This window comes from Ctenopharyngodon idella, chromosome 4 (assembly GCF_019924925.1).
Source record: "Ctenopharyngodon idella isolate HZGC_01 chromosome 4, HZGC01, whole genome shotgun sequence".
In the NCBI taxonomy this organism is placed as follows: Eukaryota; Metazoa; Chordata; class Actinopteri; order Cypriniformes; family Xenocyprididae; genus Ctenopharyngodon; species Ctenopharyngodon idella.
Genome location: NC_067223.1, coordinates 14,554,583 through 14,581,177, shown reverse-complemented (window position 1 = coordinate 14,581,177; position 26,595 = coordinate 14,554,583). Strand labels below are relative to the sequence as shown.

At 36.7% G+C, this 26,595-nt stretch overlaps 1 protein-coding gene and 1 long non-coding RNA gene across 16 annotated transcripts in view; both read right to left on the bottom strand.

Moving 5' to 3' along the window:
• Positions 1–26,595, bottom strand: part of si:ch73-177h5.3 (B-cell receptor CD22) — a 117,931-nt gene that overhangs the window by 14,921 nt on the left and 76,415 nt on the right. For all 12 annotated transcript variants that reach the window (XM_051891288.1, XM_051891286.1, XM_051891283.1 and 9 more), the window contains one exon: positions 26,104–26,370. In XM_051891288.1, the coding sequence (XP_051747248.1) occupies positions 26,104–26,370 (267 nt within the window). The remainder of the gene's footprint in view (positions 1–26,103; positions 26,371–26,595) is intronic.
• On the bottom strand, positions 9,964–14,745 carry LOC127511029 (uncharacterized). Of its 4 annotated transcripts, XR_007929818.1 has the most exons (6): positions 14,274–14,745; positions 13,648–13,737; positions 12,762–12,779; positions 11,501–11,686; positions 10,587–10,727; positions 9,964–10,265 (listed from the first exon to the last, which is right to left on the bottom strand). It is a non-coding gene; the product is annotated as an uncharacterized LOC127511029 (long non-coding RNA). The 4 variants fall into 4 exon arrangements; XR_007929816.1 differs by lacking the exon at positions 12,762–12,779 and having other exon boundaries at positions 14,274–14,741; XR_007929817.1 differs by lacking the exon at positions 12,762–12,779 and having other exon boundaries at positions 14,260–14,274.

Below are 26,595 nucleotides of genomic sequence, written 5' to 3'. Positions count from 1 at the left end.
TCCATCAAACATTTTCACCATATGAATATATATTGTGGTGTAAATACTCAAGTCCAGTATACTAATGATTGTGTTCTGAGCTGTACAGACGTATCGTCCGCTGTGTGTCGGGTTGGTGTTGTTGATGGTCAGGTTCTGTCCGGTCTGCACTGGTTTCAGGGGTTCTTCAGTGTCTCTGTACCAGGTGTAGTTGAGCTCCGGTGGGTTTGCATCACTGCTGCAGCTCAGAGTCACTGAACGACCCTCCAGAACAAAACCAGATGGATTTACATGCGCAGATGTGTTTTTAGGAGCATCTAATGGAGGAGAAAAACATTCAGCCAGTTGTTATGATTTACAGCACTAATTTTAGATGATCAGACAGTATTGATTGAAATAATCCCTGTCTTACACTGAACACGTAGCGTACGGGACTTTTGTTTCATGATCTTCTGCTGAAGCTGGTGTGTTACAGTGCAGGTGAAAGTGGCTGAATGATGATGGTGAGTTACAGTGAAGATCAGATCAGAGATCAGATCAGTCTCCTCCTGACGCTGCTGTTGTGTGACGCTCTCGTTGAGGAGGTGTTCAGGAGACGAGCTCCACGTGAGAACTGCTGGACGAGAGGAACAGAAGATCTTAGTCGAGCAGCGCAGATTCACAGAGCTTCCCTCCGTCACCTCCATCACCTCCTGCTGATCCTTCAACAGACTCACTGTGGGTTTGGGTGGAGACTCTACAACACAGAGATACAGACAAACATTACAGTATCACATCATCATATCATACAGTATTGTACAGTAGTAGATTTATTTTCCCTTTATATGCAGTCACACTATCCAACTCATTTTGCATTAGGGACGTAAGCTATTTTCTGTGAATGTGTGAGACCTTCATTAGCTGCTATAGACCTTATGCACCAGAGAAACAAGCGTGCAGCCATCTTTAGGATTTTGTGTTTGATCTTCCGTTTTTGCAGTAGCTCTGTATATTTCTATGGCATCGCTGATGAAGAGTAATTAGCTGGTGAAGTGGATTTATTTATTGTAGAGTTAACGACAGTTATCACGAGCATTGTAATGTTTGAAGCAGATGTCATAACAAATCCCAGTAGACCAGGAAGATTTTAAAACAAGCAGTTTGTTCATAAATCCATAAGATCTTCATGCTGTGGAAATACAAACGAGTGCAGCACTGAAAAGGGGCGGGGCTACATAAGTTCTATATGTAAATAACTAGAAGAATAACAGTTTAAATGGTAAAACTACTTGTGCTGCACTTACATTAAGACAGAAGCAGCATGAACAATATGACACTCAACTATGACGGCAATTTCAACAGTGTTTGTGAAATTATGTTTCAATCCAACTTTGGCTTCAAGTCTGAAGGAATATGACCCATTATCTTTCTGCTCAACATTATCGAAGTGGGTGGTGCAGTTTTTCTCTGTAGGAGTGCCAAATATTTCTCCTCTTAACAATCCAGTGTCGGACCTACTGGAGTCAAACACTATGTTTTTGTCTTTATACCATATTCTCTTCACATCAGTGAGATATTGTTCATATTGTTGTTCAATATTAAATGTGCAGGGTATGAAAACACAGGATCCTTCTAGAGCTTCTACTGTCTCCGGCAGACTGATACTGAAGCCACAAAAAACTCCTAAAACACACACAGACAAAAGGAACTGATCACACAGAGTTCACATGCAGAATAAACTGCAGCTCTTTTTGTTCTTGAATCTTACAAAGCTCACATGAAAATGCTTTCAGAATATTAATTCAGCGGAGGAATAATCTATAAGAACGAGACCTTGTATCAGACATCCAGTGAGGAGGAACGTCACAGATATTTCCATCATGTACATTCACTCCACCTTACAACAGAAAACACAAACACACAATCATATACACTCTTAAAATAAAGACTCTTATTGGCATTGATGATTCCATGAAGAACCTTTAACATCCATGAAATCTTTCCATTCCACAAAAGTTCTTTATATTAGAAAATGTTCTTTAGATTATTAAAATGTTCTTCATATTACGAAAAAATGGTTCTTTTAAGAAGTGTTCAGTGAAAAGTTCTTCAGGGAACCATGAATTGTTCTATGAAATCACTGTGAAAAAAAAAAAAAAACACTTTTGGAATCTTTATTTTTAAGTGTATAAACTTTTAACAGTTATTTCCTTTTTTAACTTGTGTATGAATTTTTAGCTGTTGGTGTAAACACAGGTCAAAAAAACTATTTTTCGCAAGTGAGATAAATGTCATTAGAAGAAATACTACATCAAATCACTTTGAAATATCTTAAATTATTTTTAGAAAGATTAAAAACAGGACCTGCTCATCTTGAACATGTTTACAACCTCAGAGCGTCAAAACACTGAAAATCTCAAAAGGACAGAAGTTTTAGTGTGTAAATGACTTACCAGAGAAGAGTGAAAGAGCTGCAGCGCTCGACTGTGACGCTTTTACACTGGATATAGAGAGAGCTGTGTGTGAAAACGACACGTCTTTACTGCTATTAGAGTTTTTAACATTGTGACATCCAGCAGTGTCTCTGCTTCTGTTGACTGGATCTACAAACTCATTCCTTATTCTGTAGGTAAAGACACTGCAGTATATATATATGGCAGAGCGTATTATACTTCAGTAATGCTGTATCAATAATCATCTTTTGGTTCAATTAAAACTGAGAATTTCCTTCACAGTAAACAACAGTAATCCTAAACGTCTTGGACTGTATATATGATGGTTTTCATTAAAAGCACTTCAGCTCTCACACTCCAACTGACTCTATTAACATCAATCCAGTAGATTACCTACAGTAACACTACAACAACAACAGACACAGAAACCATGTATCAAAAGCTCTGTATCAAAACTCAGAAGCAATACACACCTAAATAATGACTGAAATACAGTAATATACAGTAATTAAGGACTTCTAGATGCTAATATTTTTACAAGATAAATACAGTGTAAGTGAAGGAGACTTACAGGTGAATTGTGTGGGACATCTTTGATTCCTGCACTTTATCACAACATTTGTATGTTTTGTTTGTTTATGGGCTGGAATATGTGCTGTTAAGCGACATTATGAGTCTGTCTCTGAGCTGTCATCTGCAGAATGTTTTGAGGACAATTACGCCTGATTACGCTGCCTAGTTGAGCAGATGGGGAAACTGGACTTCAGTTTTGTCTCTTCGAGTCATATTTTAGTGCCAGCAGAGAATTAAAGTTGCAGATTCAGATTGACTATTTTACAAAACATCACACATACTTTAACATTTTCATACTAAAGCAAAAGTCAATTTTATTTGGTTAAATGTGCACAAGGCAGGTGACAAACAAGCTGGTCATCAGCTCCCTCTTGTGGTCAATAAATGTATCTGCATTAATAAATGTGGAAAGATAGATAAAATGTTGTTGTTGAACTCAATGACAAACTCACAGTGTAAACACATAAAATATGGGAAATTCTTTTAGCTTGAAGTAGATGTTTATTTGATTTTATTTCTCATGTTTGTTCACAATTATACAATGACTTTGTGTTGTTTGTGTTTGCAGATTCAAGCAGATTTATTTCTGCGTCACTGATGAGGAGCTTGTGAGTCTCTGTCTGGAGCTCTGGATGGTTCATGAGGTTATGGATAGAGGAGTAAGACTCTGGCTTTTACAGATTTAAAAAGACAAAAATCAGTTTTGATAGAGATTAAACCAAAGCCAGATGGGTTTGTGGGAGAGATTGATCACTTAAAAGGATAGTTCCCCGTAAAATGAAAATTAAGTCACCATTTACTCACCCTGTTGTTGTTCTAATGCCTTATGCAATTCTTTTTCAGACCAGTATCAGTCTTTAAAAAAAAGGTGAAAAAGTATCACAGAAAGATCCCATGCGACACGTGTTAGTATATTCCAAGTGTTCTGGGAGTGTGCGATATGGTTTGGTGAAAAACAAACCGAAATGTAATGTATTAACTATTTAATGTAAATCCTGGCCTTGGCTGTTGGTCTTCTGTGCACGACTATGCATTCGTGAGAATCTATTAGTGCAGCAGTTCAATAAATCAAGTTTAATAAAAAAGTGACATGCATACTGCAGTATAATAAGTATAATATACTCTACAGAATGGCATACTGCATTAGAACAACAACAAGGAGAGTGAATGATGACTTAATTTTCATTTTAGAGGAAACTATCCCTTTGAAGGCCAATTCAGACTGCACAGACAAACGACAACAAACAAGCTGGCCATTGGATTTAGAATTTAAAAATAACTGTCATGTTCACACTGCCCCAACAGACAGCCACAAACACTGACTGAACATGTTCACTCGGGTGAAAACAAACCCCAACCAACGCCAACGGACACCGACAGGGGTAACACGCTGATCCAGCCGTTTTGTCTGTGCGGTGTGAATTGGCCTTAACACATTTATAGTAAAGTCTGATCAGTCATTAGTCAACTAATGACTGATAAAACAGCTAACCATTTAAATTGTGTCTAATTGCAGCTTTTTACTGATTAATTGCCCTGGGATGGACTGGCCATTTGTCCAGGGTGTTTCTCTGCCTTCGACTCGAGACACTGGGACAGGCTGAGCCACTTTCCTAAGTTTAGCTCCAATCCTGATTAAAAACAGCTGAAGCAGCTAATCAAGGTCTCCAGGATTACTAGAAAACTTCCAGGCTGGTGTGTTGGACTGTTTTGTTTTGCATAAAATGTGACACAATTCATATATATATATAGAAAGAAAACCAAACAAATTATTTACAGGTTATGTATGTGTTAACAGTTTGAGTTTGATAATAAAGTTCTTAATGACCATTTTTGTGATTGTTTGTACATTTGATACAACTTGGTTTAATAAATGGTTTAAAATATTCTTTTTCCCTTTTCTTTTTTTGCCACATCAGTTTATGTGGGATAAACCATTTTGTACATATAATTCAAATGATGCAGATTCAATCCAGACATTGAGCAGACATTTTTAAAATCATCTTAACATTAATTCCATACAGATGAGACAATCATTATATAAATGAACATTGATAATGTGTAGGAAATTACTGAGTCACATACATTATCTGGTCAGATTCAGTGGCCCAAGCGATAATGGAGTCCTGAGTTCGATGCTTACATTCCATTGTTTATTTTTTTATTAATGATGTAGATAAACTTAAAATGAACCAAATTGAACCAATGCAAATGTCACAAAGTCTGTGGCTCAGTGGCTAATCACTTGCCTTTCATAGGTGGGGTTCTTGGATCAAGTTCCACAATTGCAAACATTTTCCTATCCATTTTCCTGATTTGCAATGGTGTAATTCACAAAAATCACCACAGGAGGGCGAAACACTTTCATGTACATTAGACTCGATTTGCATCAATGTACTTCATGGAAATTACCACAGGAGGGCTCAAAGCATTTTAGGTCTTTTGACTTTTTGCAAATCAATTTATTTTAACAGAAGTGAGCACAGAACATCGATAGTGTAAACAGATCTGATTGGCTGTTCATGTTGCGTAGCGTTATGAGTATACTCTTCTGCTCTCACCCTCTTGTAGAAGTATAGTACATTTAAGTTCATTAGACTCAATCTGTATTGGTGTAGTTCACAAAAACAATCCCAGAGGAATGCAAAACATTTAAGTTTATTAGAATTGATTTGTTTTGGTGAAATTCACAAAATTCATTGCAGAAGTGTGCAACCCATTTAGCTCTTTTGATTTATTTGCAAGTATGTTTTAATAGAATGCTTCATAGATAGTGTAAATATTTTTTATTGGATGTTCATGTTGCAGTGTGAAATGTTTTTTTGCCCTCACCCTCTTACAGAAGTGCAGTGCTTTTAAGCTCTTTAGGCTCGATTTGCAGTGATGTAATTCACAAAACCACCACACACACAATTTCCCTCAAGATTTGAAAAGTTTACTTTCACTGTTTTTTACAGAATAAAAATGACAAAACTTCAAAGAACAGTAAGAGTGAAAGGATCAACAGCAATCCTTGAAGTGGGATATCCCGGTTCAAATGCCTCTCTTGATTTAGAAAAATTGTGTAGTTTCACTGGTTTTTCAATGAAAAAAGGACTAAAATCCAAAAAAAAAAGAACTGGGAGCGTGAAAAGACCAGTGGTCCGAAACTCTTTCAAGTTTATTAGACTCGATTTACAGCTATGTAATTCACACAAAACTCTTCTATGTTCATTATTAGACTCAATTTGCAATGGTGTAATTCACACAAATCACCACAGGAGGGCGAAACACTTTTATGTTCATTAGACTCGATTTGCAATGGTGTAATTCATACAAATCACCACAGGAGGGCGAAACACTTTTATGTTCATTAGACTCGATTTGCAACGGTGTAATTCATACAAATCACCACAGGAGGGCGAAACACTTTTATGTTCATTAGACTCGATTTGCAATGGTGTAATTCATACAAATCACCACAGGAGGGCAAAACACTTTTATGTTAATTATACTCGATTTGCAACGGTGTAATTCATACAAATCTCCACAGGAGGGCAAAACTCTTATGTTCATTATTAGACTCGATTTTCAATGGTGTAATTCACACAAATCTCCACAGGAGGGCAAAACTCTTTTATGTTCATTGTTAGACTCGATTTGCAACGGTGTAATTCATACAAATCACCACAGGAGGGCGAAACACTTTTATGTTCATTAGACTCGATTTGCAATGGTGTAATTCATACAAATCACCACAGGAGGGCAAAACACTTTTATGTTCATTATTAGACTCGATTTGCAACGGTGTAATTCATACAAATCACCACAGGAGGGCGAAACACTTTTATGTTCATTAGACTCGATTTGCAATGGTGTAATTCATACAAATCACCACAGGAGGGCGAAACACTTTTATGTTCATTAGACTCGATTTGCAACGGTGTAATTCATACAAATCTCCACAGGAGGGCAAAACTCTTATGTTCATTATTAGACTCGATTTTCAATGGTGTAATTCACACAAATCTCCACAGGAGGGCAAAACTCTTTTATGTTCATTATTAGACTCGATTTGCAACGGTGTAATTCATACAAATCACCACAGGAGGGCGAAACACTTTTATGTTCATTAGACTCGATTTGCAACGGTGTAATTCATACAAATCTCCACAGGAGGGCAAAACTCTTTTATGTTTATTATTAGACTCGATTTGCAATGGTGTAATTCATACAAATCACCACAGGAGGGCGAAACTCTTATGTTCATTAGACTCGATTTGTAACAGTGTAACACCATGTCCTAACCAGACGCAACACTGCGACACGCGATAAAAGGTATCTTTTCCAATGTTAATTGGAGTTTTTGTTCTAACCAGCCGCGACGGCGACTAGCGACGATTTTATTTTAGAAACGGTTTCTATTTCTCCACGACGTCGCGGCTGGAACAACAACACAAAGTATGATAATGATAATATCAGGTACTGTTTATGTGCTTCATTTAATGTTAAAAGCATCTTTTGTGAGTTTGAATATTATTCTGTGTTCCCAGCTTTTTAGCAGTAATGAAAACAACACTGGCTAATTGACCTCAGATCTTGAAAATAAGTAAATGGGCACAAGAACGTTCAAACTGTCAACTCAATGCGCACAAACAAGTGTATTCTATGACAAGATTGTTTCAGTCACTCCGTATGTACTTTAAATAATGTTTAAATGGTGTAATATTTATGAATTTTACTATGTACTTGCCAATTTCATTGTGTCTGCTGTGCTCTTGCCGAGAGAGCCTGCCCACACTCTCTTCTGATTGGCTGTGGTTTTTGACTGATTTTTATCGCTTCTCAATGTCACGTCGTGTCTAGTGTGGAAAGTCAAATTGCTCGTCGCTGGAATCTCATCGCATCGCGTCTGGTTAGGACACGGTGTAATTCACAAAAATCACCACAGGAGGGCGAAAATCTTTTATGTTCATTAGACTCGATTTGCAGAGGTGTAATTCATGGAAATTACCACAGGAGGGCTCACAGCATTTTAGGTCTTTTGACTTTTTGCAAATCAATTTATTTTAACAGAAGTGAGCACAGAACATAGGTAATGTAAACAGATCTGATTGGCTGTTCATGTTGCATAGCGTTATGAGTGTACTCTTCTGCTCTCACCCTCTTGCAGAAGTATAGTACATTTAAGTTCATTAGACTCGATTTGTATTGGTGTAGTTCACAAAAATAACCACAGGAGGGGACAAAATATTTAAGTTTATTAGAATTGATTTGTTTTGGTGAAATTCACAAAAATCATTGCAGAAATATGCAACCCATTTTGCTTTTATGATTTATTTGTAAAAATTTTAATAGAAAACAGGATGCTTCATAGATAGTGTAAATAGCTCTTTCTGCCTGTTCATGTTGCAATGTGAAATTTTTTTTTCTGCCCTCACCGTCTTACAGAAGTGCAGTGCATTTAAGCTCATTAGGCTCAATTTGCAGTGATGTAATTCACAAAACCACCACACACAATTTCCCTTATGATTTGGAAAACTTATTTTCACTGTTTTTTTACAGAATGAAAATGACAAAACTTCAAAAAACTGAACAGTAAGGATGAAAGGATCAGTGGTTCAGTGGTCTGAACAGTAGTTCTTGAAGTGGGCAATCCTGGTTCAAATCTCCTTCAAGGTGGAATAAATTCAGTTTCACTGTTTTTTTTTTTTTTTTTTTTTTTTTTTGACTGAATAAAAAAGAGAAAACTCCAAAAAACTAAAAAAAACATGTGAAAAGATCAGTGGTGCAGTGGTCTGAATGTCAGTCCTTGATGTGGGAAATCATGGTTTGAGTCCCTCTTTTGAGATGGAAAAATTGTTTCCTTCACTGGCTTTTCAATGGAAAAAAAGACAAGAATCCCCAAAACAAAACGGCTTGGAGCGAGACTGGACCAGTGGTGCAGCGGTCTGAACATTAGTTTTTGATGCGGGAAGTTCCGGTTCAAATCCCGCTCTGGAGGTGGAAAAATCGTTTAATTTCACTGGTTTTTCAACAAAAAAAAGACAAGAATCCAAAAAAAAAAAAAAGCGCAAACGGACCAGTGGGGCAGCGGTCTGAACGTTAGCCTTCGATGTGGGAAATCCTGGTTCGAATCCCTCTCTTGAGGTGGAAAAATTGTTTACTTTCACTGGTTTTTCAACAAAAAAAAGACAAGAATCCAAAAAAAAGAATAGTTAATGTGAATGTGCCAGTAGCTCAACGGTCTGAGCATGTCCTCCCTGAACGGAAGGACCTGGGTTCAAGCCCCAGCCTGGTCACTGAAGTACGGTTGCGTGACGGTCGTCCGGTCGTGAGCTGTGACAAGCTGCGAAAATGAGCGGATCAGATCACGACTGGAAGGACGAGAGAAGGCTAGACACAAAGGGGGGAGTTAAGATCCAGACCGCTCCCCCTGGGACTTCTGAGACAATATCCAGCAGCGGTTATAGAGCAGAAGTCCAAATTTTCAAAATCGACTTATAAAAATTTCCAGACACAGGCTAAGTCGATAGTTTGGGTGGGGCTTTCTTTTGGCCACTCCCCTTTAATCAGAGAAACAGTGCTGCACCAGGATTCAATCCAGCTCCTCCCCTGATATCATCCAATGGAAGCATCTCAGATGCTGCCTGCCTTCCTCTGGGGGAAACACACCCTCAAACCAGCATTTGAAGGGTGTTTCCCTTGAGATGATCCATGCTGAAAAATTCAGACTACAACTGCATCACATTACAGGCATTCATATGTGAACTCTGCTAATAAGCTGGATTTCTATGGAGGAAAACTTAATTGATTCTAGCTTGGCAATCATGAACTTACAAATCACTCACAGCTTGTCCAAAAAAAAATCTACTAAAGATGTGGGCCAGTGAATGACAGAGGAGCCCACACCTCATTTGAACTATCGATTGTATGTAACAGCATGTCTTGATGTTTGGAGAGCTGAGATCAGCTGGAAATCATGAACAGCACACAAACGTCACATGTAGCCTTTTATTGTGCACACAAACTGATCACTCCAGTTTGTAATTAACTCCATTTTCAAACATGCATTCAAACAGAAATGGCCTGTCATAACCTTTATCCCAGAGAAAGGGTATGAGCTGGTACCGTTATCAGACACGTCCAAGAGTTCTTGTCGAAGGCACATTATGGAAGCAAACGGAGTGCGCTCCAATTGACTCCAGAAAAAAGGTCAGTGGAATAAGGGTTCAGCAGTTCAAGAGACTGCTTCTCCTGCCACCTCCTCATGACCTCCAGCAGTTCTGACCCAGAGATCCTCTACAAACACACAGTGAAACAATCAGAAACACTGCTGCAACTTATACATTTCAGGTGATAGAAGGAGCTGGAAGGTATAATACATATCAAATGGATATACTTTAAAATGGGATTCAATTTGAAAGCATAACTACTGATTGTTTAAGAAACTCAAGTCAAGTATTTTTTATAAAACACTGTTACAACCACATATAAACAAAACTGCATTTTTATGTTGTTAAACAGAACGTGTCATACAGTGTTTATATGAAAGCAGAGTCCAAAAGTAAGAGCATCTAAAGGTTACTTAAATCTTTTTTTAAATTTAAAATAATAACTTACAATTTTCAAAGAAGACTTCTCCTTGTGCTCACGCTGGTCCTCAGGTGGATTGCAAATTGGTAACAGGCTGTCGGATATTAATCACATTTTCAGCCAATTGGATTACTGCTTGTAAGTTCCGCCCACTGCTGACGAAACAATCTGGAATTAAGCAAAATAAACTTCTTAAAATCATAAATCAGTCATAAATCTATTCACAGGGAGCAAACAACAATATATAATATGCTGTTGAAGTAAAAATAAATTAAATGAGCAACTTTGTGGAGAAAACTAGCAGTTTAATGATATCCGTTTCAAATTACAACAGATCTGTATGACCACGTGAGGTCAATCAAGTCAACTAAACGTTTCTGTGACGAACAGAAGTACTTTACCGTTACCTTCAGATGGACATCGTTTAAATGTAAAGATGCTTGCAGACAGCAAAAACACCACAGAAAGACCAAATGCACATATGCTAGAGCTTCACTAAGAAGTTCAATTAATCAGCATGAAGAGGTGAGATTCACAATCTGATTCCAATTTCCAAAAAAAAAAGCAAGACAACCAGCCAATGCAGGTTTTAGCACTGTTTTTTTTTTCAGCAGACTATAGTCACTTGTAGTGATATTATAACAATTTTTAATTAAAATACCATTTTAAAGGCTGTTTTCCTCTGATATATCAGTCATAACAGGAAGTAGAAAATCATGAAGCAACAGAAGAACATCAGAGCTTCACACAACTCCTGCTGACTCTAACATGATTTCAGAAACCACTGCAATATCCTTCTTATTCCACTTTATAGTGTGAAGATCAGAGAGAGATTCATTCAAAGACTAAAAAGGTAACGCTACAACTAGCGACTGATTTGCTATACAGTGTGAGCAATTCATTTGACAAGAGAAATTGACTTAAAGTGGAAAGTTACTTACAGGTGAGTCACGTGACACTCGATTCCCGCATTGTATCCATCTGTGTGTCGATTTTATTTGCAGTTAAGCTGGAATATTTGCTGTTAAAGTGACATTAAGAGCTGTCATCTCATCTGCAGGATCATCAAGCGTCATGTTGTCAAGCAGCCGAAGTGTCAGACTGAAGCTGAAACCTGCTTCTGCCACCTAGTGGAGCGGATGGAAACTGCACTTTACCTTCTACCATTCTAATTGTTATAGTGGCGAGATCACATTTGAGACTTTTAATCATGAAGCAGCAACAGAAACATCCCACAGATGCAGTGACCATTAGACTTGATTGGCAGTGCTGTAATTCACATAAATCACCACAGGAGGGCGAAACTCTTTTATGTTCATTAAACTCGATTTGCAGCGGTGTAACTTTTTGCAAATCAATTTATTTTAACAGAAGTGAGCACAGAACATCGATAGTGTAAACAGATCTGATTGGCTGTTCATGTTGCGTAGCGCTATGAGAACACTCTTCTGCTCTCACCCTCTTGCAAAAGTATAGTACATTTAAGTTCATTAGATTTGATTTTTTTGGTGAAATTCACAAAAATCATCACAGGAGTGTGTAACCCATGAATGAATGAGACATTTATATAGCTCCTTCATATGTACTACGGTACACCCACAATCATATCAGGGGTCTCTACTCATCCACCACCAGTGTGCAGCATCCACTTGGATGATGCGACGGCAGCCACAGTACAATGGCGTCAGTGCGCTCAACACACACCAGCTGATTTATTTGCAAATATATTTTAACAGAAAAAAGATAGTGTAAATAGCTCTTTCTGGCTGTTCATGTTGCAATGTGAAATATGTTTTTCTGCCCTCACCCTCTTACAGAAGTGTAGTGCATTTAAGCTCAGGCTCAATTTGCAGTGGTGTAATTCACAAAACCATCACAAAAGGGTGCAATAACAAGCGTGAATATAAAATTAATATATAATAATTAAAAAAAAAAAATTAAATCAGAATTTAAAAGTGTCTAAAACTTAATAAATATCAGTTGACATAAATACAATCATCAGCAGTGCACATACTACAAAAAAAGAAAAAGAAAAGTAATTCAAGTAAATTTGATCACAGGATGATTCTATTAACTGCATCAGTTCAGTTCATAGAAACATCCTAATAGGTGTATGAGTTTCTAAAACTAGTAAATAAAACTTGGGTACATCAATGACCGAAAGGGATAGTGAAAATGAAAATTCTGTCATCATTTGCTCACCCTCATGTGGTCACAAATCTGTATGACGTGGAAAACAAAAGAAGATATTTGAAGAACAATGGATTTTTGTGATCACTGACTTCTATTATATGGAGAAAATAAAACATTGACTACATTTACAGGCACCCTCATAATGCAGTTATAATGAGATTTAAACAATATTGCAATTAAACTTTACCTCATGTAAACACAATACTTTGATCAAATTAATACAATTAAGGTCATAATTGTAGTAACAATAATCATAGTAAAATATGTGGCGTATGCATGTAAACACTTCAATCACATCTACTCCAAAGAGTGCAAGTGATGGACACGGATGATGTTGTAAAGACTACATCACATTTTTGGGACTCTTAAGAAAATGATTGAATATAATGCAATGTTGGTCAAAAACACTGAAATTAAAACATTTTATGCATATCACTGAAAAAATCCAACATGAATCATAGAAATGTGTTTTGATTTGATGTAAGTAGATTAAAACAGTGGCCAGTAACAGACCTACTGCATGTGAGTTCATCATTTGTGCTGTGCATGTGAATAATTATATTAAAAATAACCACAATTCTTAGTGAATAATCAGAATTATAAAAACTGCATGTAAACGGGAGTAAATTGGTTTGCTTGTGTCATGTAAACATCTAACTGCGATTAAGTCCTTATTCTGATTTTTGGAAATGGTTACATTTTTGGTGCACATGTAAGTCACACATTTCTCATAGTATCTTCATGTTCCACAGAATAAAGTAAGTCACAATGACAGAATTATTATTTGTAGCCTAACTTTCACTTAGGTATTTACTACCTTACGACGCACATTCATCTTTCTTTTTCATCAATGACAAAGAGAATATTTTAATAGACAAACAGACATAATCATTACCTGTGCGTGAGCAGATGTCAATCATTATTGTGAATGTCTGTCCACATGCTTCTTTTGTCTGAGTATATCAGTCCCAACACATGCCTTATTCTGCAGGGAAAAACATTAATAAACAAAGACATTTCTCAATATTGCATATTCAAACTTTCAGTACAACAGAATAAGAATCTTCATTTTCACATTTTAAGCCAAACATTTTTTTTTTTTTTTTTTTTTTTTGCTTATGTAGAACTAATGACTTGTTTTTGTTTTTGTTTTTTTGGGGTGGGGGGGTTTAGTAACTGCATGTTTTCAGCAACTCCAACTAACTCTATTAACAATTATGTATCACAACATTAGCATATAAACGCCCTATTGCTTATTCTGCTTTATAAGCTTTATAGGAATCGCCTCATTAGATTCACATTATAAAAGTAAAGCAACAGCAACTGATTCATTTGTTCTTTTAAAGCTCTAACAAGGGAGTTCAGAAATAGAGCAGCATCAACCAGTGACTCCAGCAAACTGTTTTGACATCACAAGACATACATCAATACAAACTTATTCGACAACTTAAATACAAATGAGGACTGTTATATAATCCGTGATAGTGACTTTACAAGAGAAACGCACTTTAAGTTACTCACAGGTGAGTCTCGTGACGCTGTCGATGCCCCCTCATGATCACAATGTGTGTCAGCTGATTTTTCTGATGGGCTGGAATATGTGCCGTTGAGTGACTTTATGAGTCTGTCACTGAGCTGTCATCTGCAGGATCTGCACTTTTATGACTGTAAAACGATCAGAACGTGGTGCGGCGACTGTCAAGTTGACATCAGGTGTTGTTGACAAGGATCCGAAGATGTTATGAACGTGAAGCCGCTTGCGCCCCTAGAGGAGCGGATGATAAACTGCACAGTTTCTACCAGACGAGTCGTGTTTCTCCACCATCAGACTGAAAATGAGTTGCGTTACTGACTCAGTTCTTAGACGTCTAGTTTACTTTAGGCTACGTTAAATGTGAGACAGATGGTGACCGGCTCTCTCTTGTGGTCAACAAGTTTATCAGCAGCATTAATACAAGAAACGCCAAACTCAAAGTGTCAGTCATTGGGGGGAGGACACAAATGTGTATTTTATATATTTTAAAACAAATCTGGGATTTTGTCAGCATCTAAAGCAGTAGATAAACGGAGATAAGCGAATCTACATGTAGGCCTAATTGATACAAACCAGCTCTCAACTGAACTGGGGTAAGAGACATTAAAATGGCCGATGTGTTGATGTGAGTCACATGCACGACACACAAATACAAGTACAATATGGGATAAAAGATCTTCTAAAACACCCCCTTTGGGTAGTTTGTTCAAGTGTAAAGATTTTTTAATGAGTTCTTTATCATTTTCTGTTCATAGTTAAAACAATGACTCTGTGTTGTTGTGCCAGTGTTTGCAGATTCATACAGCTTTGAGATTAAAGCTTTATTCATTATTATTATAGGAACAAAGGACCGATGTTCTAATAGTCTAATTATTATTAAAGTCTGTATCAAAAAGGCTCACTGGTTTTAGCTGGTAAAAACTGAACACCAGCTTGGCCAGCCTGGGAAACCAGCTAAGACCAGCCAACCAGTCTAGGCTGATGAATGACGAGAAAGAATGTCAAGAATTAATTAAATGTATGACTTAAACAAATTACTGAAATTGTGGCTTCTTAATAAACGGATCACAATATTTTCCCACATCGTTATATTTGGGACAATATTCCACTAATTGCTCACCTCTGAATGATCAGGGGCCTCGTGTATAAAATTTGAAGTAGATTTCAAGTGTTCGTACGCACATTTCTATGCCCATTTTGTGCAGACATGTTTATACATCAGGCTCCAGGTGATATCAGTGTCTTGACCTGTAAAATCTCATGACAAACACTGAGCACTGGGTGTCTCTATCTAGACTTAGAGCTCAGAATGAGATGCTCAAGTTGAGGTCGGGCGAAACTCTTTAAAGTTAAGTAGATTCGATTTGCAGTGGTGTAATTCACAAAAATCACCACAGGAGGGCGAAACATACCTGTGTTTAACATAACTGAACAGCACGCAGACTGCTGCACGCGCGCACTTATCAATGTGGTCAGGTTGCTAAAGATATAGTTTGTGTGCTTCGTTGCTGTCGATGGGTTTTCTAGCCTTTGAATTGCTCACATTAATTTTGTCAGAAGTAGTGCATGATTGTTGACGTGATTATAGAGCTGCGTATATTTTGAGTGCTGATTCATGAGACATGCTACAGAATGGCCTGCAATTTTACCTGCCATTAGTTTTGAAATAAAGATGATCACTTAGATGTTCTGAAGACACCATTTATTCTCATATTGTCTTTATCAAAGTTGACATTGCATTGCATATTAAAATATATATTAAACTAAAAAAAAAACACCTTTTTTTTTTTTTATTTGAAATATTACTAATGTCCTAAATGGAAGAGATTAATTTCATGGCATTGTTCTTTTTGCCAGTATTTCACTTACAAAATCAAGTAAAATAAAAGTTAGTCTTCATCTATTTTTTTTTTTTTTTTATAAACACTGGATGAATCTGATTACAATTATGATCCTTTTAAAAAATAGTAATAAAAAATACATTTTGAATAGAAAATAAAGACATTTGTGTATAATTATAAAAATAATGTTTTAAAAAGAAATGTTTTGTCCCTCCAGAAGGAGCTCTTATTTTTAAAGGAGTTTCTAAAAGCGTGACACGAGAAGAAGCTGACGATATTCACAATCACAAATAATGTGCAACATAAACAACACGTTGAGGTCAAGTACGTTTCCCACTGCTGATCTGGTAAGAAAAGCTCAAACTCATGTTATTTTACAGAAATGAACTTCTGACTCCTATATTTTCTGTAAGATCTCTGACCAAAGACCAAAAACTTCACATCTTATTTTGGTAACACTTTTCAGTAAGTTTTCACTTGTTAACAGTAGTAAACATGAACAAACAATGAACAATACTTTGTTAATATTATATTACATCCTTTAAATCGCTCTAAAAATCCTTCTGTGGTGTTTGACGTGTGCATAAAGATTTGAAGGTTTTGGTTCAGTCTTAAGGCCCGTTCACACCAAGAACGATAACTATAACAATATTAGCATCCACACCAACAAACGATATTGTTCTGTTTATTATATGTGCACTCTGGAGTTTTGTCGACTACCACTTAAAACGTTTGAGCTCTTTAGAGGGGACCTATTATGCAAAATTCACTTTTATAAGGTGCTTGAACAACAACCAGCCTATAATGGTAAAAATCTATCCACTCCTGTTTTTATAATCCCCATAAATCATAAACAATCTCTCCAAAGGAGTGGTTTCAAATTTCCCCCTACTCTTATGTAAGCCCCGCCCATGACTGGCGAGGGAATCTGCCTTATTAGCTTAGCTCCTCCCCTGAGTGAGCTGTACACAGTCCGCCATGTTTATTTCCTCGCCAGAGCATTTAACAGCAGCATTCGAGTAAGAAATGTATTCTTATTAAAGCTACTAAAGTTATTTAATCAAGAGCAGTGAGTGATTTTCTGTTTTTCTTTTGATTCGTATTAACAGCATATACAGCAGTAAGTACTGTATATTACGCTTCTGTCACTTTAATACACAGATCTAATACACACATGCAATTTCTTTCCTGCTGTTTACGTTCACAGACATAACCGACTGTGTTTGTGTGTTTTTGACTTAACCTTGTGTGTATTTGACAGTTTAAGTGCAATAAAGAGAAATGAGTTTAATACTCACGTGACGCGCCATCTGACAGCTTTCTGTGCGCGTGCTTCGGGTGTGCGCTTACAAGTTTAAACTGATATGGCTTTAAAACACATGCAAATAGTAATTTTCATGATGACGAAGAACTGCAATGTCACGTGCGTGTGGCCTTGATAAAGATGATGATAAAATCAAATTGATGTTTTGTTTAATTTTTGGCATTTTGTTTAATGTCAGAGCATCTGAGTTGTACAGGCTCCGCCCTCTTCTGGAAAGCAGGGTGGGGAGCAGCAGCTCATTTGCATTTAAAGAGACATGCACGAAAACGGCATGTTTTTCCTTCCATTTAAAAAAGTGCATTTACAACATTATAGTTGTGGTGTGGACTCTGCTATCACTTTACAATTTAGGAAGATTTCTTTTTTATCTTTTGTATCTTTATGGTTATCGTTATAGTTATTGTCCTTACACCGTGTCTACACCGGACGCAAGCGACGCGACGTGACAAAAGACAATAGAACCCATTATAATCAGTGATGTTGTCTACACTAGATACGGCGTGATGTGAGCAACATATCTCCGACAGTAAACTGATGCCTCGTTCTATTTATGACATACTGACACAAAAGACAAATGCTTTGCACCGTGTGCTTTGACGCGTCCAGTGTAGACGGCTTTTAGCTGTTGCGACACAAATGACAATGGTCACGTCCGGTGTAGAAACAGTGTTAATGTGAACAGGCCTTTACTGTTCAACAGCACCTGCACAGGATGCAACGCAACTGTTCCTGTCTTTAAGCAACCAAGCGACGGGTCATGTTTTCATAAATCGCGTCTTCTGATGACACATCCGTGATCTTCGCCCTGCTATCTGGTGGGCTTTGGTCTTTCTTGGGGTCCGTCGCAGATGCTGGGTCTCTTGCAGAACGATGACGGACCACAGCATATTCATCGGTCAGTGAGGAGACGCCCCTGATCTCTCCTGACGGCGGCTCTGCGTTCGTGAAGTCGATGGAGGAATAATGAGGAGATTCTGGTGGTTTATGTGTAACGGCGTAAACACACTCGCCGTCACCATCGGAAGCAGTGGCCTGATGGAGCAGAAACACAGCAGAATCAGTGCTGAACGGCCGTTTGTGATGTCTTTGAGAATTAATAGTGTGAGCGTGTTGAACTCACTATTTGAGTCAGAATGAGTCCAGATCTGTCATCTTGTCTGGTTCCTGAAGCTTTGGGATTCCTTCTTCTGAAAAAATGTTTTTAGTCCATCAAAAAATAGATTCTTACACTGTAAAACTCAGTAAGTTCAGGAAACTTATTACCTCAAAACATTTAAGTAAACTAACTCATTTTAAGTTAGTAAAACTTAACATTTTTGTGACAAGTGGGGCGTGGCCGAGAGCTGTGGAAACGGAGCAAGGCTAGTGTGGGGCACAGGTGTCTCTCATTAACAATCATGTCACCGGCATCCCTTCGCTCCCACAGTTCTCAGCCTCGCCCAACTCATCATAATGTTAATTACATAGTTCATTTACATAAACATCACACAGATCTTGGTTAAATGTTAGATAGCAAATAACACATGCTATTATAACAATCAAAGAGACTGTCATTATATACTTGCATGTATATAATCAAACAACATACAGTATATGCTGTCTTAAAAGTTTTGCAGCCCATCCTTAACCTAACCACAGGCTCTACTCTTCACCACAATGATAATCCTTCAAAACTAACATAACAGAACCTGTAAATCCCAACATAACACAACATTAAACATTAACTTATGTCTCCCTATCTTAATCTTGTGCAAAAGCACACAAAATAACACTTAATTTCAACATTTATTTATACAGTCCGATGCAAAGCATGCTGGGAATTAGAAATCTGCTGCAGCTCAACTCAATCATATTAAGTTCAGCTTACTACAGTCAGCCTTAATTTTGACAGCAGATTTAGATTTAGTTTTAGTCAGTCTTTTGACTAAAATGGCATTTAGTTTTAGTCATATTTTAGTCATCGGAAATTGTTTTAGTTTTAGTCTAGTTTTAGTCGACTAAATCTACAGTAGATTGACTAAAATCTAATTTAGTTAAATCGTAATGCATTAAGTAAGCATTTCTATAACAATACACAGAATGCAATACACTGATATACATGTGATATTCTCCAAACTGTTTATGTTCACCTAAGACAACCAACGGTACTTTACTCGCCAAAGCGGACAGTTTTTGACCGTTCAAGTGCAAAAAGACACGAAAGAGAGCTCAATTCAGTACTTGTCATTTCAATTAAATTTTGCTTTTAAATGTCTATATTTTAGTTATTTTAGTACAGGTTAAACTAAAGCTTGGAAACTAGATGAAATAAAATAAGTTTACATTTTTTTTATATATTTATTTTTTATTTCAGTTAATGTTTTTTTCAAGTAATGAAGTTTTTTTTTATGGTTTTAGGTTTAGTTAACTATAATAACCCTTATACTTGTAAAATATATTGAATTATGTGTCAAATAATGTTCTTAGTCTTTCCTTCCCGTGACAGAAGATACAGTAATTTACTATAAATTAAATAGAAATTAAATTAAGTTAAATACAGTTTATTGTGTAAACAAAATAATGACCAGGGGAAAAATAATAATAAACCATCCCGAAATACACCGTGACTCTTATTTTGAAATGTCTGCGGTCTGGACTGTAGTTGCAGGCTGCTCATTTAAGTTCAGGTGAGGGATAATAAAATGTGTTCTTACAACCGTCTAAAACATATTACTGTATAAACGTTGTGTAGTAAACATTGTCAAAATTCATCATCATTAGCTCATAAGCAATCGCTTGGCATAAATGTGCGCTATTCATTAATTGCGAAGCAGTCTGAAGTGCTGCTGGACGAGCCTGTAGAGCGCGCAACAGCGCCGCTTTTCCCGCGGTTAGATCAGCACGTTACACTTCAAACGTGCACATCTTTCACACAGAACAGCAGTCCTGACTGGATATCTTCCCAAATCGTCCCTCTCTATCTCGTTTTTATTTGTTGACGAAAATTAGAGAAGATTTTAGTCATAGTTTTAGTCATTCAAAACGCCTTTTTATTCAGTCATCGTCTCGTTTTCCTCCGTGAATTTAACACGAAATTAACACTGACTACAATGAAACTGAGTTCACGCAACTTTTTTCTATGAAGTACTATGAACTTTCATTATTATTTGAGTGAATATTTGAACATTCTTAAATTAAGATAGATTTACTTGAGAAGCAAAATGGCATATAAAAGTCTAGTTTTCTGGAAAAATGTATCATGATTTCTTCCCTCAAATCACATTTGTCTGGTGTACCCACCGTTCATAGCAGATCTTCATGATGCACAAGATCATCATCGCTAATGCGCCGACAGCAGCTCCGAGCAGCATAGATGGATGATGGAAACCTGGAAAGCAGTGTTTTATTGCTCAGAGTTTGGTCTTTTGTAGTTCACCACTCTTAATCAGTGCTGGGTAGATTACTTACAAATTGTAGTCCGTTAGTAACTGATTCCAAATTACATGACAAAAAATGTAGTTAGTAATGTAAACCATTACATTACACATTTTAGGTAATATAATCCGACTACTTTTTGATTACTTTTAGATTACATTTGATTACTTTTTGTGCGCATGAAAGTGACTTGTGACCTAACTGGTTTATCATATTAAATTGAATAGGATAATATTGTACCATATTGGCATAATGAAAAGCTAAGAATTAAATAAATAAATAAAACATTTAAATACAAAAATAATAATTTTAAAATAATAAAAATTATAATACAAAAATGTGATGAACTTTTAAGATTTTTGTAGTGTACTTAAAGCTCACATTCAATGCAAATTAAGCACACTTTTTCAGAAGGGTTAAATTATTCCAGAGATTTCATTGTGTTGATCAGATAAAGCTGTTGTTGTGCGTGTCAGAGAAGCGAATCTCACGTGTCTCTGTTTCTGTCTTTGGCGTTGTTGTTGTGACGGGATGAAACTTTTGGCTGATGCTGGCAGTGCCGTGAGTGTTTGCACTGAAACACTGCAGGACGGCCGTGTCTGTGAGGGGCTGATAGTGGATTAGGACACTCTTCAAGCTTGTGTTTCCTGGAGTTTCGTTGCTGATGGACGTGTTTCTAGAGTTAGCGAGAACATTTCCAGATAGACGCCACTCTAGTGTAGGCGAGGGATTCCCATGAGCCTCACAGACACATGTGATTTCGCTGCTTTGGTTACAAGAGCTGGAGATTTTGGGTGCAACTGAAAGAGAGAATATGATCATAAACTGTAGTTTTTGTGTAGGATCTGAGCAAAATAAAACAGACCTGTAGGTTTTTCCTAGCACTTAAAGGAATAACTCAACCAAAAATGAAAATGAACCCATAATTTACTCACCCTCAAGACATCCTAGGTGTATATGACTATCTTCTTTCAGCCGAACGCAATCGGAGTTATATTAAATAATATCCTGGCTCTTCCCAGCTTTGTAATGACACTGAATATAGCCAGCGTTTTTGCTCCAAAAAGCACATCTATCCATCATAAATGTAACCCATACCATTTGACAATTTTCCTACTGTTTAAACTATTGTTTATACAACGCCTGTGACTGTCCAAAGCATGTGAATTTGAGCGACACGATTGGCTGTAAGCATCAAGCCGTAACATTCTAACACACATCGTTTCACAATGCACAAGTGGCACCGAAATGCGAGGTTAATGACGCCAAAAGCGATGCTAACGGCGCTTCTAAATTACAAGTGTGATACGTTCCTTTACCTGTAGTTAAAAGTGGTCTTTAAAATGATTATAACCTGGTTAAGCGCAGTGTGAAAAGCCCTACTGTGGACAAAATTGAATAAGATCATGGCAAGAACAGAAAGGGAACCCCATAACTGAGAGCTTATAGTGTGCTGAAGTAGAAAAGAGAAACAAGCCATGATTTTGAAGTTGTAGTTGCAGTTGGTTCCTGTAAGTCTACAACATGACACCCTGGTGAAAATGCTGTTATTGTGCTCAAAAACTCATTAATGCTGCATTCACACTGTCAGAGGCTTTGTTGTCAGTGGGTTGCGGTGAGGTTGCTAGTGGGTGTTTCCACTTCTGGTTGCTGATATTCACAGATGTTATTCCATGTTGTAGACACCCTATCAGTTTTCTTACCACAAAAAACAGACTTTTTGGAGCAAAATGACTAAATATAAGATCATAAAATGCTTACTATTAAATAGGATATGTCTCTGTGTACATTCGGTGGTCTTTGCTGTGCTGAATGGAATTTGTGAACAGAACGAACGTCCACAGATATGGCCACGATGGTAAAGAGCACAAGCCACGACATATAGTATAGTATACATTGAAGAACGTTGGGAACCAAACAACATTGGACCCCATTGAAAAAAAAAGTGAGAAAAAACACTGAGATGATATCTTTCATACTGGTTTAGAACGACATGATGAGAAATGACAGAATTTTCATTGCTGTGTGAACCATCACATATTCTGTTTTTAGTCTTTAATATTTGAATGTATTAAAATGTAGTGTGGTTCTGACACTTTTTTTACACAATTTTAGAGATGTGCAAATGTGAACATTTTTTCTCACGGTACATTCTGTACTGTGAAGTCTTATCTAATCATATTTTCCCATTACTTTAGCGTACGGCTACTGACTCGTGATGTTCAAGGAATTTTAGAGAGTAAAAAATACCACAGTGGTGTCACACCCATTTCACAGTGTTTCAGCCGAACTGCAGCCAACTGTATTGTCGATTACCGTCAGCCTGTCACACTTTTTGTTTATGATTACCAGAATGCACCCTTCATATAAGATATTAAACCATATAGCATGCTGTGTAGTGTAGTTTATAAGATAAAATGGTCTTCAACTTAAGTTACACATCAATTTTAAGTCATTTAAACATGCTTTTTGCTTTTTGCAACACTTCAGTAGTGTCTTTTCAGTGCTGAAAGTCCAGTTGTGACTGTGTGAAACACAGTATATACATCACATATGCTTTTATGATGAAACTGCCCCTTTTTAATGTCAGTCCATGTTTATTTTCACCATAAACAGTGCTCTTTGCATCCAAATGCAATGTAGTGCAAGTCCATTGTTATGCATTTGCTATAAGGGATCAGATTAACCCTCTACAGCACAGCGTTGCCCTCAGGCAGCGGAACGTTTTCTTAAGCCCTATGTTTAGTACATTTTTCTTTAAATGATTACAACCAATTAGAAATGTTGAAAAAGTACCAAACAACAGTCCAGTAAGATGTGGGAGTCACTATCAAGCACCATTTAAAGGTGGGACGTCCTGTTCTGACACATGGTCACAGGAGCACATGGTGTGGGAAGAAGGCAAGATATTTTGCTTTAGTAATCTTATTTAAAATGACATGAACTGTACATAAAAATATGTGTGTGTGTGTATGAAGGTGTAGAGAAGACTTTTGTCAGGTTTTATGAATTTTTTTTATTTTGCATGTTCAGAAATTCAGTTTTTCTTTTCGTTGCCTCAGGGCAACGTTGTGTGATAAGGGGTACTTTTCGAGGATGTTTTGGACAATACCTCACATTGGCCATAATGTGTTATAAGAAGGGAAGATGCAGGGTTCCTGGGTGTGCAGGAACGCCCAAAGTGATGTGCAAAAATTGTAAATTTTGGCACATCACACCACTATTTCACAGCAGAGAAGAACTGCTTTTTGAAGTTTTCGTACGTGAAATCTTATTACATGTAGTACATTATATGGCATGACACACTACATGATACAGACCTATGCATGTATCAAATTCAATACATCAATGTCTTTCAAGTGTTTTTCCCTTTTTATTTAATAATTTCTTGACATTTTGTTAAAAAAATTGTGATTTTGATGATAATTTTCTCTATGATTCTGTACCATTGTTGCACAATGTTGGGGAGGGTGCAGTAAAACTTGTCTTTGTACTCACACTGAGCATCTAGTTGAATTGTTGTGTTGTGTTGGCCATGCTGGTTTTGAGCTGTACAGCGATACCGCACACCATTTGTAGGGTTAGACACAAAGTAGGTATTATTAAATTCGGTCTGGATGAGCTTAAACTGAGATTCTGTCTCTGTGTACCAGGAGAAGTTGAGCACCGCTGGTTTTGCATCAGTGCTGCAGGTCAGAGTCACTGGACGGCCCTCCATCACAGAGCCGGAGAGAAACAACGACAAGGTTGTTCACCTTGTGTCTGTATTACTTTGTTTGCTTTACACTAGCTGTGTGTAAATAGTGTTAACTATACTGTGCTAAAGCAAATCAAACAGACTATATGATGAGAATTTGTAGAAAACATTATAGTCTGGGTTTGTCATGCAGTCGGACAGAGGCTGTCTTTCATTTGTCTAGACTAAACAGTATGTTAGTCTGAACTGAGAACAGCTGAAGCACATCTGGGAATGGCCTTGTTACTTGTTATCATTAATGTTAGGGTTTTCAAATTAAATCCTAATCAATATAACATTTTCAAGTTTTTTTGCATTGAGAGTATATTATGAGAAATCAGTTAATTCAGTACTCTTAAATGTAACTGATTTCTAATGGTGATTACCAATCATTCACAGTGGACATCCATTATGAATATTTTCCACATTTTTAAAAATAATAGTAAAGACATCACCACTATGAAATAACACTAGTGGAAGGAGTATGGGAAATATTTAGCTGTATTTATTTTTTGCAGTAAAAGTGAAGGGTTTATGTATTATATATAATATTAAAAAATGCATATATTTAAAATATATAGATGAAAATTATTAAATATATGAAATTTTATATAATTTTACTTTTTAAAAAAATATTTTATTTTTATGTATTTATTTTTTAAATAATTTTTTTTTTTTTTTTTGCTTTTCAATTTAAAATCTCTAGTCTAATAATCTAATGATTGTGAGCTATTTTAAATTAAATTAACTATTTGTTCTACAAAATGCACTCAAAAAAATAACTCATTGAACAAACTCAATTGAATTGAGAGCAGGAACTCTATCTTAAACATGCATATATGAGGCTCACAGCCTAAACACAGGCGACACTCTTCTGCATAATGGTAACCACAAAATTCAAAAACATTACAGAAACTACTCTGAATGTCCAACATAACTGAACATTAAACACTAACATAAACTAACAACATCTTTCCCTTTACTGAAAAACACATAAAATAACACTTTAATCCCTAAATTTACTCTCTAATGCAGTCCCTTGCAAAGCATGCCGGGAACTACGGATCTACTGCCCAGTTAGTTATGTCAGCATTAATTTGTGCGTTTCACTCAGCAATGTTAAGTTGACTAAACAAACACTTACTAAGTAAAGCTGACAATACTCATTTTTAGTAGAAACAACGCAGTTAAATTATGTTCATGCAGTTACATGAGTGATGCAAAGAATTCACTGTAACTTTACTTTAAAAAAATTTAAGTAAAAGTGAAGGTTTTATATTTAAAAATATATATAAATATTTAATATGATGTTTGTATTTTATATTATCTGTATTTATTTACACTATTCCTCTCTCTCTGCATATAAAATAAATTATATGCATTATGCAATATTTTATATACCTATTTATTTATAGTATATATGTGTGTAGTATGAAGTCTGAAATCTCCAGTCTAATAAACTAATGATTGTGAGTAAATCAGATCAGACTCTTGATACTCACACTGAACGTCCAGCTCCACTGATGCGTTCTGAGCGCCATGTTTGTTCTGAGCTGTACAGACGTATCGTCCGCTGTGTGTCGGGTTGGTGTTGTTGATGGTCAGGTTCTGTCCGGTCTGCACTGGTTTCAGGGGTTCTTCAGTGTCTCTGTACCAGGTGTATTTGAGCTCCGGTGGGTTTGCATCACTGCTGCAGCTCAGAGTCACTGAACGACCCTCCAGAACAAAACCAGATGGATTTACATGCGCAGATGTGTTTTTAGGAGCATCTAATGGAGGAGAAAAACATTCAGGCGGTTGTTATGATATACAGCACTAATTCTAGATGATCAGACAGTATTGATTGAAATAATCCCTGTCTTACACTGAACACGTAGCGTACGGGACTCGTTTTGTGATTTTGTGATCTTCTGCTGAAGCTGGTGTGTTACAGTGCAGGTGAAAGTGGCTGAATGATGATGGTGAGTTACAGTGAAGATCAGATCAGAGATCAG